The sequence below is a fragment of the Diachasmimorpha longicaudata genome, chromosome 19, assembly GCF_034640455.1.
Source record: "Diachasmimorpha longicaudata isolate KC_UGA_2023 chromosome 19, iyDiaLong2, whole genome shotgun sequence".
In the NCBI taxonomy this organism is placed as follows: Eukaryota; Metazoa; Arthropoda; class Insecta; order Hymenoptera; family Braconidae; genus Diachasmimorpha; species Diachasmimorpha longicaudata.
In genome coordinates, this window is record NC_087243.1 from 2,302,949 (window position 1) to 2,321,304 (window position 18,356).

The following is an 18,356-nucleotide window of genomic DNA, read 5'->3' on the forward strand; positions in this document are numbered from 1 at the left end:
CAAAAACTGAAAACACAATCGTAATCACTTTCCTCCTGATTTTCCCAACAAAAAACAGGAAAAAAACTCGATATCACACGTTATAAACAATAAAACTCACCATAAAAATCCAAAAATCATCAACTTAACATCAAACAACATTTGTCACCCCAAAAAAGGACCATTTTACCCCTTACTAACCCCCTCATTAACATATTCACACCCCCAAAACCCCCAAAAACATCCTCCCCCCCCCCAAAATTTCCTCTTCTAATTTTCTAAAATTCATTAATTACCCTCTCAATCGCGATTAAATTGACCCTCCGATCTTCTGAATTTCCAGACACCCCAATAGACCGCATCAGGTCGCGGAGAACCTGGAGCTGTCCCAGATGTCGTAGGGCCTTCAAATCGAAAACCGCAGCAGACTTCCACTGCCGATTAAATATCACCCAGGAGTCCCTTTACACCTGTCCCTACTGCGATAAAACAGACAATAAAATCGTCAACATACGTCGTCACGTGGCCCGGTGGCACCCAGACAAACAAGACGCACGTTTCAAGTGTCGTTACTGCAGCATGTCATCGACAATCAGATCCAACGTCTACAGACACGTCAGGAGTCGTCATTCTGGTCTTCCAGTGCAGCTCATCGATTCCATGTCCAACTGTATTCGTTTATCTCGAACTGAAACGACTTCTTCGTGATGAATAATCAATAAATAATAAATAACATCTTAACAATTATTGAATCCACAAATTTACCATAATGTTCGCTCATTTGTCATTGTTTTACCATTAATTAACAGTAAATTAATCGTGAAATGATTGACTAACGATTTTTTTAACATTTTCAGAGATATCAATCGTTCCTCTTAAATTCAGGGGACCCTGGAGCTGTCCCACGTGTCACAAAGGCTTCAGGACGAAAAATGCTGTGGAGATGCACTACAGATACGTCTGCAGTCGTGATCCTCGTTATGGATGTCCTTACTGTGATAAAAAGGATAAAAAAGCATTCAACATACGACGACATGTGGCCAGATGGCACCCTGGAATGCAGGGATTTAGCATTAAATTTTACTGATTCGAGATTAACAACAATTCCTGGAGTTTTATTGAACAATAAATATTGAATACTCTTTGCTACCTCGTTGGTACCACCTTTGTATCATCCCCAAGTGATTTATCCATCGCTAGACAACATTATTATTCATTTATGGTTTTATTTTTTATGCCTGAATACGTTAAAGTCTTTGTTCCAATCGATCTAACCAGGTCGTTCTTCCTCATTGTTTAACAGGTGCTCTAGGCCTACCACATCATGATGGAGGTCTTCTTGATGTCCTCAGGACCAGTCTGGAGTATCTCGATGGTAGTCGAGAGGAAAGTCCACTCTGGAATCCAGTTAAAATGGCGTATCAGTGCCCCAGGTGTAATGCTGGCTACACATACAAGAAAACACTCCAGACACACCTCAAATACGACTGTGGCAAAGAGCCCAGGTTCAAGTGTCCATATTGTAACAAAAAGGACAAGTGTTCGTCGAACGTTTACAAACACATACGAATGAGGCATGACGGTTTACCTGTTATCGTTCACAAAAATTAGCCCAATATTTTCTGACAATTTTTCGTTATTTATTTTGATGATTTCCATTGTCATTTTGGATATTTGATGTTAATAAACGCATCACCTGGAGCATCTCCACTCATTCTGCATCTTGAAGATTTATTATTTAATGTATCACTGTCCTGTGTGTCACCCACGTACTCAGGTTGAATTGTGAGCGGCCATTTTGATTAATTGTTTTGTGGATTTTATTGCAGATGGCGGAAGGTACTGGCCAGACATCACGTCAGCAACGACTTATTTGTGTCCTCATTGTGACGCTGGGTTCAGACGTATGTGGGACTTGGTGAGGCACAAGTGTGGACAAACACTCAAGTTCGCGTGTCCTTACTGCCCGAAGAAGGATAATTCGTCGTCTAATGTGTACAGGCACATCAGGAGGTGGCATCCTGACAGGCCAGTGAACGTGAAGAAATTGTCGTAGGGAATTAATTGCTGTTAATTTGAATAAAAAAAACCCCTAAAAATTGAAATTTCGTGTTTTTGGTGTCACCAGGACGAGACATTTGTTGTTAAACACGAGAATCCTGTTGTGAATGTGTCCTGAATGAGGTGGAGTCCTTAGATTTCCGGTTTTTACTGTGCCCTGAGGGATAATCTCGTCAAGTGCTCGTGTTCCAGGAAAATTCATCATTTTGTTGGTTATAAAACGTGAAAAATCACTCTTTCGACTCCTGACGTTCACTAAATTGTTTATAACAAATTAATCATCGACGAGGATACAGAGGACATCATCTGGAGGCATCAGGTACCCTCCAAGGTCCTCCAAGAAGACGATCATCCCTCATTTTACCATAAAAATCACTGAAATCAGGTCGTGATCTCACGATTTTACGACGTGTTCCAGCACCTGGGGCATCATCAGACGTCTAATACACGTTAAAAATCCCCATAACAACACTTGCATTGCATTTTGTGTACGTGTGTACTTGCAAGATCATCATGCTGAATGATTTTAATGACCTAACCTCAATCATAACCCTCGTGACACCTCAGGGACAGACGACCAACTAACGACTGAATTTTCGTTGATGTTCCAGGACAATTGGAGATATCCTGGGGGGACAGGAGGTCCTGGAGGCCGAGGAACTGTGATGACACCGAAAAACAATTTTTCTGCCCCAATTGTCATCGTGGGTACAAACACAGATCCCATATGTATCGACATCGTCAGTACGAGTGTGGAAAACCACCGAGATTTCAATGTCCTTATTGCGACGCCAGGAGCAAACACAAGTTCAATCTGTACTCACACATTAAAAATCATCATCCTGGATGTTCACTGTACGCCATTGACACACTTCCCCCCACCCAGTGATGAGCTGTGACGAGGAGTCCACTGTTTTGTGTAAAAAATTCTAATAAAATTGATATTTTGAGGTTATGAGAGCATGAAAATTATTGTCTGAGTCACAGGACGAGGAGTTAATTAAGGATTGGACTAATGATGTACCACTGGCTTTGGTGTTTCAGGGAGAAGGAGATCATCGCAAACGACCATTATTTTTATTGCTGAGGGGGAGGGGGAGGAACGACATCATTGTCCTAATTGTGGAAAGAGTTACAAACATCGGTGTCACATGCAGAGACATTGGAAATTGGAGTGTGGAACACCTGGAATATTCCAGTGCCCTTATTGCAGTCTTTTGCTGAAGAGGAAGAGCTACATGTGGTCCCACATCAAGCAGCGTCACCCTAGTTGTGAGGTTTACTGTATCGACAGCAAAAGCAAATGGAAACTTATGCCAAAGTGATGGGATTTATGGTGTGATGATCAGGATTTCTCGTGGTGTTTCGTTGGTGGGGGGGGTTGTGGGGGTGAGGAGGAGGACTAATTAACCTGATTTGAGGGATTCATCGGGTCTTCAGGGTGTGGAGGTCGGTTCTGGATCATCTGGAGAACGAAATTCGTGGAAAAATGGGACCAGAAGATGAGTCAGCTCTGATTGTTGGTCAGTGTTTGATGAATATCTCCGAATGGGGGGGAGATAGAGGATTTTTCATGAGGACCTTTTTTGTTGGGCGGAGGAAGGGCTACAATTAATGTTATCAGAAGAAATTCGCTATCTATCGTAGATTCGGAGATATCCGGGTTTAAAGAGTCCGGGAAGTTGGGGAGTTGGGGACGACTTCGTTATTGAAATGAATAATGTGTATAATAATTAAATAATTAAATAATTAATTAATTTAAGTGTGTGTAATCGACTTTAGCGACCTGGCAGTCATTTTTGACAGCAGTTTCCTGTCAAAAGTCCTTCAAATCGGTGATTATTCATTTATTATCGTAATTTCTCGATTTTTTCATTCTCAGGTACATCGTCGACGTTTCCGTCACTAAAAACCCTGACGACGTTATCACCGACAGTTAAAAACACCCTGATAACCCCCTGGAATCGACTAAACATCATAAACTTCCCCAGAACTCGTAATTAAACCAGAAATCTTCGTCGTTATTAATCAATTTAATTACAATTTCCAGAATTTTGATTCCAGTGAAAGTCTTCACCTCGACGTCTTCTCCACGAACTAATCACGAAATTGAATTAATCAACGGCCTTGAGTGTTCGTCAAGGTCGTCTACATCCCTGGATTATGGATTTTTTTAATTAATTAACGTAACTCTTGTTTTTTTTTAATTTTTCAGTCGATTCTTGGGAGCACTGGGAGGTCGTCGAGGACAACGATCCCCTCTCCGCGAATAATGGACGTTACTACTGTCCTAATTGTGGTAAAGACTATGGTTATCGTCATAATCTTCAACGTCATGTGCTACGAGAGTGTGGAAAACTTCCTAAGTACCAGTGCCCTTACTGCACCTCCAGGAGCAAGAGACAGGACAATCTCTACGCTCATATAAAGGCTGTTCATCCTGGATTCGATGTCTACGCCATTGATACGGGTATCGATAGATTGCAAAATGTCGATTATGTAAGAGTCGATAATTGAAGATAAATAAACGTTTCGTTTGGTAAATCGAGAGGTGAATTTTTTTATTTATTAATCCAACGTATGTTCAGCCAATAATTTTAAGGGATTTTCGTGGCCTTGATGAGGTAATTAATGATGGAATTGTTGATGTTGCAGGGAGATCCTGGAAGACCTTGGAACCTGTTGCTGTCAGCTATACGTCGATGAACGAGAGATCGGAGAATCGTCATCACTGCGCTAAATGTGGGAGAAGCTACAAACGTCGGACTCATTTGACTCGTCATTATAATTTTGAATGTGGGGTACCCAGGAGATTCAGGTGTCCTTATTGTCATCAGGACTCGAAGCAGAGGAGCCAGGTGTGGACGCATATAAGGAAAATGCATAAACGATCGATACTTTATTGTATTGATATTGAAACACATCAGAAGTTGTATCATCCGGGGGTGAGGAAGAATTAATCGAGTGGTAATTGATTGAAATCGAGTCCTGGAGGGGGGGGGGGATTTTAGGGAGTTGGGGGGTTGTTTGGTGGTTTTAATTGATAAATATTTTGGAGATTTGAATATTTTGGAGTTTTTTTTTTGACGAATTTGGACGCATTTGGGGAATTAATTGGGGAAATTTGTTGAGGGGAGTTAATTAAGTTTTAATTGGAGTGATTGGGAGTTGTTTAGAGTGAGTGTGTGTGATTGTTGTTATTATGAATCGATGAATCGATTGAGTGGTGATGTGGGATTTGTAATGGAATTATTGTTTAGATCGAGAAAATATTTATGTTTTTACTGAATATTCAGTTAAAAAATAGATATGATTTTGGAAAATGATTTAATTTTCCCTCATTAGTTAATTAGGAACCTGATTAGTTAATTATGAAGGTGAGTGAGGCCCTTCGATAATTTTGAAGATTAAAAAATTCCGGGAAATTGTTTTCTTCGAATATTTTTAATTAAGAAAATGAAAATAATTATTTTAAACGTCAGTGGCACCTCCTGGGGCGCGTCAATCGTCGAAATATTTTCGAAACATAATTTCGATAAAGTTAATAAATAAATACTGGGGTAATTAATCCTCAGCTAAATAAATATTCCCCAGAAATATTTTTTCTCATCCAAAAATCAGGAAACGACGAAATGATTAATCACAAAACAATATTTTTCTTGTTATTTTAAAATAAAAATCATTTCTCTGAACTACTGACACCTGATTCCCCTGAAATTTCGTCCTGATGACACCGTAACACTCCAACCACCGACTGTTCCAGGGATAAACAACTGGAGAACACCTGGACACACCCTAATAACTAACAAACAATTTTTCTTCTCATAAAAATCGAAAAAAACTTCTCTGGAATTCTGGGGCAGTTCTAATGACTTTTTTCATCACGTTAATCAGTTTTTTATGTTCAGGACATGTCTGGAACATCTGGCAATATCATTCCTGTTGATGATTGTTGCAGAGCTCCTGCCAACCTGGGAATTTGTCGCTGTCAATCCCGAAAGTGGAGAAATTGATAATCGTCATCGGTGTGGAACGTGTGGAAAAAGTTACAAACGACGAACTCATCTTCGTCGTCATAATCAGTATGAGTGCGGTGTGCCCAGGAGGTTCAGATGTCCTTACTGCAGCTCAGACTTTCGTCAACGCTCCTGCATCTGGACACACATCAGGAAGCTCCACAAACGTTGTACACTTTATTGCGTTGATATTGGAACAAACAAAACTTTGTATTACGAGAAGAGACCGAAATACGATTAAAAAAAATAAAATAAAACATTCACGTTAATATTAACAAAACGAAACGTTAATATTAACGTGAATGTTTCATTTTTTTAACGTTAATATTAACGAAACGAAACGTTAATATTAACGTGTATGTTTCATTTTTTACGTTAATATTAACGAAACGAAACGTTAATATTAACGAAACGAAACGTTAATATTAACGTGAATGTTTCATTTTTTAAACGTTAATATTAACGAAACGAAACGTTAATATTAACGTGAATGTGTCATTTTTTTACGTTAATATTAACGAAACGAAACGTTACTATTAACGTGAAGGTTTCATTTTTTTTAACGTTAATATTAACGAAACGAAACGTTAATATTAACGTGAATGTTTCATTTTTTTAAACGTTAATATTAACGTAAAAAAAATCGTTCGTTTCGGTCTGTTTCGTTTCGTTTTATTCACGTTAATATTAACGTTTCGTTTCGTTAATATTAACATTTGTTAAGGGCTAATAGTGTGTGTGAAGGGGGTGAAACTTCTTGTGGACATTCAGAGAAATTAGGGAAGGGAATGGGGTACGTTTGGGGGTAAATAATTGTTGAGACGAAGATTTTGTTAATTTGTTATTGTGTGAGGAGTTGATTAATTGTCGGTGGTATCTGGTGGATTAACATTTGTTGTATTTGCGATTGTTTATGTTTCTGGTGGTTGTTGTGATGATTTTTCTGGGGAATATCGAATGTTAAAGGATTAATGTTCGATATTTTCTGAGAATGAGATGGGAATTTGTTGGAGATTTAGGGGAATCCCCTAATTATTTCTGACGTTGAGAGTGAAGAAATGTAATTTTTATAATTGTTTATGTTTCCTGCGGTTGTTGTATCGATTTTTCTGGGGATTAAGGAACGTTAAACGTTTAACGCAACATTTCCCGAAGTCTTTTAAAAAGTTTCACTTCGAAAAATGAAGTTTTAGTGAGTGTGACGTCACTTCCGGACGAAAACGTCTTCTGGAATCGAGTTTTCGTTGGGAATTCGATGAAAATTGAAGACTTTTCGATGTTTTTGTTTAATTCTCATCGATTTTTATGGAATAATTCAACCAAATCGTTCCACCAATGACTGAACTCCTCGATCTGGGGGAACACGAACCGGGGAATCCCCGAAATACTTCTCAGAGTGAAGAAATAAAGGCGATAACTTCATAAAAAAATTGTGTTTCATTAGTTTACGATCGAATGACGAATTGTTGCATCGTTACGTACTTTTTGTTAATTAACATCGTCAACAATTTTTACGAATATCAATGAATGTTGTGACTGTTCCAGGGGAACTCCTGGTGAACTGGGAATTTATTTCCGTCGATCCAGGAACGACTAGTCGTCATCACTGCGCGACATGTGGAAGAAGTTACAAACGTCGGACACATTTGTATCGACATTTTAAATACGAATGCGGTGCCTCCTGCAGATTTCGATGTCCTCACTGTCATCAGGACTTCCGTCAACGCTCCAGGGTGTGGACGCACATCAGGTCGCTTCATAGAAACGCCGAACTGTACTGCCTCGATACGGGAACAAACGAGAAGTTGTACTACGAAATTAGAAATAAGAGGGAGATTTGCACGTGAAGATGATGTCGATGACAATAAAGTGATCTCCAACGAGTCCAAGACTTTACCGAGTTTCCTTTCGTTGATTGACGTCACCTCGTTATCCACATAATTGTTAATAAGCTCACGTAGGAGATGATAAGTGGCCGACAGTCGGCCGATACTGGCCCAATGTCGGCTAAATACTGGCCGAGCCTCGGCCCAATGTCGGCAAATGCTGGGCGAGCCTCGGCTCAATTCCGGTTAATACTGGCCGAACCTCGGCCCAATGTCGGCCAATACTGGCCGAGCCTCGGCCCAATGTCGGCAAATACTGGGCGAGTCTCGGTCCAATTCCGGTTAATACTGGCCGAGCCTCGGCCCAATGTCGGCAAATACTGGGCGAGCCTCGGCCCAATGTCGGCAAATACTGGGCGAGTCTCGGTCCAATTCCGGTTAATACTGGCCGAGCCTCGGCTCAATGTCGGCCAATACTGGCCGAGCCTCGGCCCAATGTCGGCAAATGCTGGGCGAGTCTCGGTCCAATTCCGGTTAATACTGGCCGAGCCTCGGCCCAATGTCGGCCGTTCGTTATCTCCTACCAGGGTATGTACTTTAACATAAAATTTTTATCGAACTCCTGATGACGTCATTTTTTTTTTGGTTTTTTTCAGGTGAAACTCGTCAGGAGGTGGAGTTTATTGCGGTTAATCCTGACGCTGGTAATCGTCACGGGTGTTCAACGTGTGGGAAGACGTACAAACGACGAACTCATCTGATTCGTCATCTGAAGTACACGTGCGGTGGAGATAGGGCTTTTCAATGCCCTTATTGCGATCAGGATTTTCGACAAAGGGCTCGGATTTGGATTCACATTAGAAATCATCACAGTCATTCTGTTCTTTATTGTATTGATAAGAAGAGTAATGAAAAACTGTATTACCCGCTGAGTCATAAGGGCTAGATGAGGGAATGAATTGGATGAAGGGATAATTAAGGGATGATTTTTGTAGGATTTTAAAAATGTTATTCTGAAGGTTTTTTTTATGTTGAAAAGGTTTCGGTTCGAGTCAGGAGGTTTCGACGAAAGTTTTAAAGAAAATTATATTATATAGTATAGTATATAGTATATTATGTATTATATAATATGTTATATATTATGTTATGATATGTAATATAATCATTATATGATTATATTGTATAATATATAATTTATGGAGCGCTATTCAACTTCGTCGAGGCTCAGAACTCGTGATAATTCAGTAATTAATTTTGTGAATAATCAACAGGCCCTGGAGAAGGGCTCGGGTCGAGTCTGGAGACTTGAAAGTGATGACTTTGGACATCAGAAAGACGGAAAATTAATGAATCACGCGTTAATTACCGGTCACTAGTTCAGGAATCGATATTCATTGTTGAGGTTGACGATAGTGTCAACGATAGAAAGGGGAATTATTCGAAAATCGATTCATAACTTCGAACTGTGAGTAGAGATTGCGACAAAAATAATTATCAAATTATTACCAAACGCAATTTTTACTTTTTGTTTAGTGATACCATACGCTGGTAATGAGGTTTTATTCTAATGAACCCATTAGTTCATGAGTTTTTTCATGTTCACGATTCATGAACACTTGATTTTCGTCAATGGGGCGGTAATATCTTAAGATTTTCGAGGCTGACGTTCCTGAAAAATCACTAGTTTTAATTTTGATGATAAGATCGTGTCTAATTATTTTGCGAAACACTTAAACCTTCGATTGATTGAATTAGAAATAAACAAATAAGTTCTTTAATTACGACCACTGGTTTTTCATTTCCTGATTATCTTACAGAAGATGAAGTTATCGATCTATCGAACACATTAATTAAATTAATTACTGATTAATTGTTAATTAATTGTTTCAGGATTTCTGCAAATGAAGTGATCACAGGGATTCCCAGTCGTATTTCACACTTTCTCCCCCAAAAGGGTGAATATGAACATGAAATATCTCGGAAGAAAATCAATGAACATCAAAGTAACACCACAAATATGAAATGTGAACATAAAAAAACACTGAAAATCAATTTTTTATTCAAAAAATGGAATAAAAATCGGTTTTCTAAGGTGATCACTAGAATTATTATTCCATTTCCTGATTGTTTGCGCATCTACTCGCGTGCACTGGTGCCATGACAGACGAAAAATGACTGCCTTCTTGTTCATTGTTTCAGGACTTGTCACGGTGCAGGTGAGTCTTGGTGGTGTGAGTCCAGGATTGACGAGGCGTCACATCTGCGGGACATGCGGAAAAAGTTACAAACACCGGACCCATTTGATGCGCCATCTGAACTACACGTGCGGTGAGGAAAGGGCCTTTCAATGTCCTTATTGCGATCAGGACTTCAGACAACGAGCGCGAACGTGGATTCACATAAGAAATGCTCATAACAATTCTCTGTTGTATTGTATTGATAAGAAGAGAAATCAGAAGGTGTTTTTCTCGTCGAGTCACAAGGGATAAGTCCAGATGATGTTCACTTCCTTGAAGATGAGATAAGATAATCTGACGACCAGATGTTCATCAAGTTCAACTTAACGATTGAAAAGTCATTAAGTTATGACTTTTTAAGTGTAATGAATGCAATAAAAATGGCGGAATAAACGGGACATGTGATTACGAGCATATTCATTAATTGATTATTGTCGTTTTAGTGCGTGATTGGATTTTAATGAGGGAAATGTATCTCATTGGAGGTGAGGCAGGACTTTCTGTTGGTGAAAGACTTGTGAACAAGATAATCATTGTTTATTGTTTCTCCTCGATTGTGAAATTAATCTTTTTGAAGGAGATGAAATGAGAATATTAATTGATAGTGATTTAAGATAATTTAATGGGTATCGAACACTTTTAGAAGCCCTTCTATCTGATTATCTTCCAGATAAAACGATCGATTTGGAATTTGCGTTTGTGAATATTGATTTATTGAGTATTCACAACTGCGTCAAAAGTGGAAACTCGATAATTTCGTCAAACTTTATGTGCATTAACATTAAAACGAGTCAGAAGTTACATTATGACACCACAGGTATATCACGTGACCACATAGGACCAATTGATATTGAGTTAAGATAATTTATTTAAGATAATTTAAGATAACTGAACACTTCTAAACGCCCTTCTACCTATTGAATGTTCCAGACGAAACGATGGAATTGGAATTTGTGTCCGTGAACATCGATCCCTTGAGTATTCACAACTGCACCAAATGCGGAAAGACCTACAAACGTCGGACCCATTTGCTTCGTCACCTCAAGTACGAGTGCGGGGACATCCGGAGATTTCTCTGCCCCCACTGCGGACAACTCTTCCGACAGCGCGACTGGATCTGGATCCACATCAAGAAACATCACAAGTGTTCAGTGCTCTACTGTATCGACACAACGACAAAGAAAAAATTGTATCACGTCAGTGTCAGCGATAGGGCCCAAGTGGACTCCGACGATTGAAGAGTCGAGATAAAAACCAGTTCCCAGGGTAAATCTCGATCATTTTGACTGCGTATTCCAGCTCTGTCGAGCGAATTTACCGAATTTTCTTCCAGAAAATCAAATGAATACGTTATATATCGGTCTTAGAAACGTTCAAATGCGTTGAAAATTTGTATAAATCATCTCACCTGTTCACTGTTACAGATGAAACACCGCAGTTGGAATTTGTGTCAGTGAACATCGATCCATTGACTATTCACAACTGCACAAAATGCGGAAAAACCTACAAGCGTCGAACCCATTTGCTTCGTCACCTCAAGTTCGAGTGCGGTGACATCCGGCGATTTCTGTGCCCTCACTGCGGACAACTGTTCCGACAACGCGACTGGATTTGGATTCACATTAAAAAAAATCACAAGGATTCAGTCCTCTATTGTATCGACACAACAACGAAGAAGAAATTATACCACATCAGTGTGACCGATCGAGCACAAGTTGACTCGGACGATTGATGAATCTCAATAAATACGAGTTTTAATAATTAATGTTGATTGTTACAACTTTTTTATGTCTCGGAATGAACTCAGTAGTTCGAAATTAGCGCATTTATTAATTAATCTAAGATAACTTCGGAGATAATGAATATTCATTAAAGTGAAGAAAATTCGTTGAATGTTTCAGATGATGCGCTGGAGTTGGATTATCTTTATGATCATCGCAACTCAGTCTTGGAATTGGATTTTGTCGCGGGGAGTCGAGATCCCCTGAGTATTAACTGCTGTTCGACCTGTGGAAAGAGCTACAAACATCGAAGTAATTTGCTGCGTCATCTCAGGTTCGAATGCGGTGAGGGGAAGAGGTTCCAATGCCCCTATTGTCATAAGCTGTTCAGACAAAGGGGGGGGATATGGCTGCACATGAAGAGTCGCCACAGAGATTCTGTCCTCTACTGCATCGATACCATAACGAAGGAGAAGTTCTATCACATCGCGGCGAACGACAAAGACGAGAGGCGACAGCGATGAGTGAATGACTGAAATAAAAATTTGTGATCACTATAATGGGCCTTATTATTTACCAATACCGATGAGCGAATTTTATTATCTGTTAGAGGAGGTCAAAGACCTGCAGAAATCATCGTCTAAGAGAAAGTTGCCGCAGCCGAATGTTTATAATAATATATTCATTTGTTGAATGTTGCAGGGCCAACGTCTACGAAGTGCGTAATTTCGATTTTCTGATTGGAACGTTTTTATTGGAGCTCTGAATATGAAGTCGTGAAGGTATTTCAAGAGTTTTCCTGCAGGAAATTAATTGAATAGGACACCAGGTCCTGAAGACGATGTTTTATCACGAGGATGTGATCGATAACGTGAAGGGACATTAAAAACGATCGACAGCATGAAATAAAAATGACTTTCTACGTTAACAGTTTAGGATTATTGATTAATCTTCTTCTAGTTCTTAGTCACTTAGTTAACTTTTCTATAAGACACTGCGGGAACATATGTTGTATATAGTAAATATATTATATAAGTTTATGAATCTATCGGACATTACAAAAATCATTATCGAATGTTCCAGGAAAACCACTGGCTCTCATCTTCGTTCGTCGCCATTTTCGCCTCCGAAATCATCAGGAACATCCGGAGGAAGAGCCTTTCAACGGTCAAGGACGACTTCCTGAACCTCCGAAGAAGAGTAAATGTGAAGGGACAAAGAGATTTCGGTGTCCGCACTGCGGTAAATTGTTCAAACGACTCGACAGAACCTGGTCACACATCGACAATCATCATAAATACCATATCCTATTTTGCATCGACACCGTAACGAACCAAAAGTTGTTCCCTTCGGGGAATCCCCTGGAGAACCCGCCGGGGAATCCCCTGGAATAATCGTCAGGACAGATTCCACATGATGACGATCACATGACGAGAATAAGATCGACTTTCTCGAGCTGACGACGCGAATTTAGGATAATTTCTTCATCGCAGGGAACCGATCGTTCGTGATCACCATTTTGGGACTTCCCAGGGGGGAACCCCGTGGATTGGGACTTATTTTCTGTTAATCCTGACCCATCGTATCCTCATTATCGAGGAAAAAGTGGAAAATGTCATTAACGTCAGCCGCATTTAATTATTCACTTGACATTTGAGTGCGGAATGGCGAAGGAACTTCCAGATCTCATTGTACCAGAGCTTTGGAATGTTAAATTTCTAGTGACTAAATCCAATTAATTAAACTAATTATCGACGAAGAGTCTTACTGTGACATTTAATTTTCATTTAATAAATTCAACAAATGTGAAGGATTAAGAATATTATTGAAGTATTAAATTTTAAGGGATGAAATTTAATTAATTTTGACGATGAAGATATTGATTCAAGTAATTAATTTCTGCTAATTAAATGCAATTAATTTCAACGACGAAGATCCTCATTAAAATATCCAATTCCTACTAATTAAATCCAATCAATTTCTACGAAGAAGATCCTCATTAAAGTCGTTAATTCCTACTAATTAAATCCAATCAATGTAAAGGATGATGATCCTCACTAAACTATTCAATTCCTACTAATTAAATCCTACTAATCATTTTTTTTTTTTTCAGATAAACTGAACACACAAGCGATTATTCATTCCATCACATCGAATATTTAATTGACACGTAAATTGTTTAATGTTCCAGGTGGAATAACTCCCAGATGGGCATTCGTGTCAGTCAATCATGATCCACTCTATCCCTACAACTGCTCCCAATGTGGAAAGAGTTACAACCGTCGAAACAACTTGACTCGTCACCTGAAATACGAATGTGGAGTTGCGAAGGCATTTCAGTGCCCTCATTGCCAACAGACGTTCAGACAACGATATCTGGTCTGGATTCACATTAAAAAAATCCACGAACGCTCTAGACTCTTCTGCATCGACACCAGAACCGGGGAAAAGTCGTTCTACGAGGCGCGTCATGACGGGGGAACCTGAGGAGGACCTGGGGGACATCAGGTTTGCGTTTAGGGATGTTAATTCCAGGAGAAGGTGGGGTTGGGGTTGATGGGGGGACGTGGGATTTTTTAGGGGATTTTCTGATTGTGAATGATGTGGGGGAATACCCGAACAGGAGATGAGGAGTGGCCGACAGTGGGCCGACATTTGGCCAATGCTGGCCGACTGTCGGCCAGACAAAATCGATTCCCTATCAGGAGATGGGGAATGGACAAAACCCATTCTCTAACAGGAGATGGAGAATGGCCGACAGTCGGCCGACATTTGATCAATGCTGGCTGACAGTCGGCCAGACAAAATTCATTCCCTGACAGGAAATGAGTAATGCCCGACAGTCGGCCAGCATTGGCCAAATGTCGGCCCACTGTCGGCCATTCCTCATCGAGTCGGCTGACTGTCCGTCATTCCGCATCTAATCGGCCGACTGTCAGCCGACATTGGTCAAATGTCGGCTCACTGTCGGCCATTCATCATCTAATCGGCCGACTGTCAGCCAACATTGTTCAAATGTCGGCCCACTGTCGGCCATTCCTCATCTAGTCGGCCAGCATTGGCCAAATGTCGGCCCACTGTCGGCAATCCTCCATCTCCTGTTAGGGAATGGATATTGTTCCAGGAGATGAGCTGGATGAGGTGTCCAGGGAACTCTCGTGAACGGATCGTTCATTTGCTGATTGTTTGATGTTCCAGGATTCGATGGCGGGTGGGAAGTCCCGCAGGTGCAGTCGGCGTCGTCCTGGCCGCATTATTGCTCGAAGTGCGGAAAGAGTTATAAACATCGGACACATTTGATTCGGCATTTTAATCACGAGTGCGGAGTGGGAAAAGCTTTCCAGTGCCCTTATTGCAGTAATATGTTTAGACAACGTGCGCATATATGGAGACACATCAGAAAGCTTCATCCTCGGTTTAAGCTCTTCTGCATCGACACGAGAACGCAGAAGAAATTGTTTTATTCGATGAGTTATAAGAGATGAGGAAATTAAAATTTGGAAAATTACTGAGCTTTTATTTCTCGAGCTTTTATTTCTGGGGAATGGAATTTCCCGGGAATAAAATCATTAAACTAATAAAGGGTGAATTAATAAACTAATAAAGTTATAAACTAATCATTGAATTATCAATTTTATCGATTTTTTACTGCTAATTAACAGTAAAAAAAAACGATGTTTAATGTGTTCTGAGCTTTACTGTCACCTTCATCAAAAGCTCTGAACTTTATCTTTTCATATATCGACACGACTGATTTTTAATAAAAAAAATCAGGTTCATAACTTCAGTCGTGAGTCCTCCTGAAGTAGATCACTCAAAGCTTTTTACAGAAAATCGAATGAATGAATGATTTTATGTCCACCGGATGTTCGTAATTATTTATTTAATCAAATGTTAATTGTTGTTCCAGGAATACCCGAGTGGGAGTTTATCGCTGTGAACTACGATATATCGAATCGCCATCACTGCCCGACGTGCCAGAGGAGCTACAAACGTCGAACTCATCTTCTTCGTCATCTGAAGAACGAGTGCGGAATAGCGAAAGCTTTTCAATGCCCCTATTGCATGCAGAGCTTTCGACAACGGACCCACATCTGGACCCACATCAGGCAGAATCACACTGACTCCGTCCTTTACTGTATCGACACACGAACTGGAGAGAAATTGTATTATTCGTGGAATCACAAGACATGAAAAGCTCCAGGAGGCGAAGGACTTCCTTTCAATAATAGAAATAATAATTGAGGAATCAGGTGGTCGACAGGGCCCAACTGGCCCAGAAAAGGACAGCCAGGGCCCACCGGGTGAAAAATATAATTTTGCTAATTACGTCATCTCCTGAAGAAGAAGAAGAAGAAGAAGAAGAAGAAGAAGAATTAGAAAGAGGAAAATTCTAGATTAATAATTAATGGCTTTTTAATTAATTTATTGGCAAAATTATAATTTTTATCCTGGGAAATTGAACTTATAATTAAAATTAAGACGTTGGACTACGATTGGAGGTCTTGATGAGGAATAAAGCTCTTGATGATAATTTTCTGTTAATTTTTTTAATTAATCTAGACCTAGTGCACGATGGGCTGATGTGCTGCCTGGAGATGATCCTAATTATTGACTGTTTCAGGTGCCCCAAGGAAGTGGGAGTTTATCGATGTGGATCAGGGACCAGGACATGCTGGAGATCATCCAGCTGTCGATCGTCATCACTGTCCACAGTGCGGAAGGAGTTACAAGCGACGAACTCATCTTCTTCGTCACTTCAAGAACGAGTGCGGTGAGGCGAAGGCCTTTCAATGTCCTTATTGCAATCAGGACTTTAGGCAGAGGACGAGTATATGGACACACATCAGACATTGTCATCAACATTCAGCGCTTTACTGCATCGACACGACGACGAAGGAGTTGTTGTATTATTCACTTCCTCGGAGGGGATGAGGTTTTGATAAAATTCAAGTTTTGTTGTGATTGTTGGGATTTTTAAAAATTATTTTCGTGGATTTTGTGTAGAGAATTGTCTGTTGTTTAATTGAATCAATTTTAATTAATTGATTAATTAATTGTTTTGTAGTGATTAATTGTTTTCAGCACATAAACTCGTCTTTTGTTGACCAAAATAAGAAAATAAAAATTATGTTCTTGGATTTTATGTGAAAAATTGTCAGTTTTTCAACTGAATTAATTTTAATTAATTAATTAATCAATTTTTTTCAAGTGATTAATTATTTTTAGCACATGATCTGATCTTTTGTTCATCACAATAAGGAAATAAAAATTATTTCCTTCGATTTTATGTAAATAATTGTCAATTTTTCAACTGAATCAATTTTAATTAATTAATTAATCAATCTTTTTCAAGTGATTAATCCCCCTCCCCCCTTCATGAACTTACCCTTCATTAAATCAGACCAAAAAACCCCAAATTAATCCCTTGAACTCAAACAAAGAATTATCACTTAGTTAATGAATCAATTTTAATTAATTAATCAGTTGTTCTCGGCTCATTAATTTAAATTGACCGAATGTTATCCGATTTATTGAATGTTCCAGGGGGTGTGAATATGACTTCTTCGAGTCCACAGTCAACGCGTCATAATTGCGAAATTTGTGGAAAGAGTTATAAGGAGCGACGTAGTTTGTATCGTCACGTGAAGCTCGAGTGCGGGGTCCCCAGGTCCTTTCAATGTCCCCATTGCACGAAACCCTTCAAAAGACGGTCCAGCGTATGGGAACACATCCGACACAGACACAATTGTTTCCCAGTTTATTGTATCGAAATTAGTACTCAGAGGAAGTTGTATCCGTCGGTAAGTGCGAGACTGCCCTGTGACGATAATTAAGAGTTAATGAATACATTAAAAATGGGGTTCCCGATGTGAAAATAAGAACTACGACTCGAATTTCTCTTTTATTGTGACCCAATTGAACGACTTTCGATGACTTTATGGAGCTGTCGACGAAAGACATCGATATATCGATCGATCATTGATCGAATCATTCCCTCCAAACGAGATTTATCGTCTGATCTTCACTTTAATGAAAGTGAATGATTGTTAACGACTTTAACGTTCAGTGGAATCGAGCAGATGTCAATTTCCAGTGAAAATCGATTTGTGAATCGATTGTTGAAGGAATAAAAATGAGTTTTATGAGGTGACCTTGAGAATTATCTTTTTGTTATGTTAATCACTATCGACTTCACGCAAATTATCTTCACTAGCGTCTGTGGAATTTGAAATTGAAGGTAATCACTTGTGCATCGAACGTATATGAATACAATTCCAATTGTTTAATGTTTCAGGAGGAGATTCAAAGTGGAAATTTGACGATGTGAGCCCTGTCATCTCGAAACGTCACGATTGCTCGAAATGTCGAAAGAGTTACAGCTATCGAAGTAATTTGGTGCGTCACATCAAGTTCGAGTGCGGATTACCACGTGAATTTCAATGCCCCTATTGCCAACAGACATTCAGACAACGGACCAGCACCTGGAAACACATCAGACACAGCCACAATCGA

At 39.6% G+C, this 18,356-nt stretch overlaps 2 protein-coding genes and 4 long non-coding RNA genes across 12 annotated transcripts in view; 5 read left to right on the forward strand and 1 right to left on the reverse strand.

Moving 5' to 3' along the window:
- Lola (longitudinals lacking) overlaps positions 1-7,486 on the forward strand; it is a 51,077-nt gene extending 43,591 nt beyond the window's left edge. For 2 of the 4 annotated variants that reach the window (XM_064137799.1, XM_064137800.1), the window contains exons 7-9: positions 4,256-4,510; positions 4,696-4,985; positions 5,999-7,486. In XM_064137799.1, coding sequence (XP_063993869.1) covers positions 4,256-4,510; positions 4,696-4,985; positions 5,999-6,325 — 872 coding nt within the window. In that variant the 3' untranslated portion in view covers positions 6,326-7,486. The remainder of the gene's footprint in view (positions 1-4,255; positions 4,511-4,695; positions 4,986-5,998) is intronic. The other 2 variants (XM_064137801.1, XM_064137802.1) reach the window with 2 other exon arrangements.
- LOC135171341 (uncharacterized) lies at positions 53-3,387 on the reverse strand. 3 transcript variants are annotated; one of them, XR_010300545.1, is made up of 4 exons: positions 1,676-3,387; positions 1,456-1,567; positions 745-1,376; positions 53-667 (listed from the first exon to the last, which is right to left on the reverse strand). It is a non-coding gene; the product is annotated as an uncharacterized LOC135171341 (long non-coding RNA). The 3 variants fall into 3 exon arrangements; XR_010300542.1 differs by lacking the exon at positions 1,456-1,567 and having other exon boundaries at positions 1,568-3,387; XR_010300544.1 differs by having other exon boundaries at positions 1,456-3,387.
- On the forward strand, positions 7,392-11,851 carry LOC135171223 (zinc finger protein 567-like). The gene is made up of 8 exons (XM_064137611.1): positions 7,392-7,452; positions 7,602-7,899; positions 8,112-8,470; positions 8,539-8,656; positions 10,082-10,098; positions 10,763-10,936; positions 11,050-11,280; positions 11,544-11,851. The coding sequence occupies exons 1-8, from the start codon at positions 7,392-7,394 to the stop codon at positions 11,849-11,851; spliced, it is 1,566 nt and encodes a 521-aa protein (XP_063993681.1).
- Positions 11,852-12,540: 689 nt separating this feature from the next.
- Positions 12,541-13,660, forward strand: LOC135171350 (uncharacterized). Of its 2 annotated transcripts, none has more exons than XR_010300553.1 (2): positions 12,541-12,622; positions 12,924-13,660. It is a non-coding gene; the product is annotated as an uncharacterized LOC135171350 (long non-coding RNA). The 2 variants fall into 2 exon arrangements; XR_010300554.1 differs by lacking the exon at positions 12,541-12,622 and adding an exon at positions 12,632-12,770.
- Positions 13,661-14,031: 371 nt separating this feature from the next.
- Positions 14,032-16,374, forward strand: LOC135171344 (uncharacterized). The gene is made up of 3 exons (XR_010300548.1): positions 14,032-14,348; positions 15,039-15,424; positions 15,751-16,374. It is a non-coding gene; the product is annotated as an uncharacterized LOC135171344 (long non-coding RNA).
- Positions 16,375-16,464: 90 nt separating this feature from the next.
- LOC135171348 (uncharacterized) lies at positions 16,465-18,345 on the forward strand. Its single transcript, XR_010300551.1, has 3 exons — positions 16,465-16,776; positions 17,388-17,644; positions 18,139-18,345. It is a non-coding gene; the product is annotated as an uncharacterized LOC135171348 (long non-coding RNA).
- The last annotated feature ends 11 nt before the right edge of the window (positions 18,346-18,356 follow it).

Coding starts and splice junctions, on each gene's coding strand:
- LOC135171223 (XM_064137611.1), top strand. CDS start 7,392: ATGACTGAACTCCTCGATCTGGGGGAACACGAACCGGGGAATCCCCGA. Junction 10,937..11,049: donor GTTACATTATGACACCACAG/GTATATCACGTG, acceptor TGAATGTTCCAG/ACGAAACGATGGAATTGGAA. Junction 11,281..11,543: donor CAAGTGTTCAGTGCTCTACT/GTATCGACACAA, acceptor TCACTGTTACAG/ATGAAACACCGCAGTTGGAA.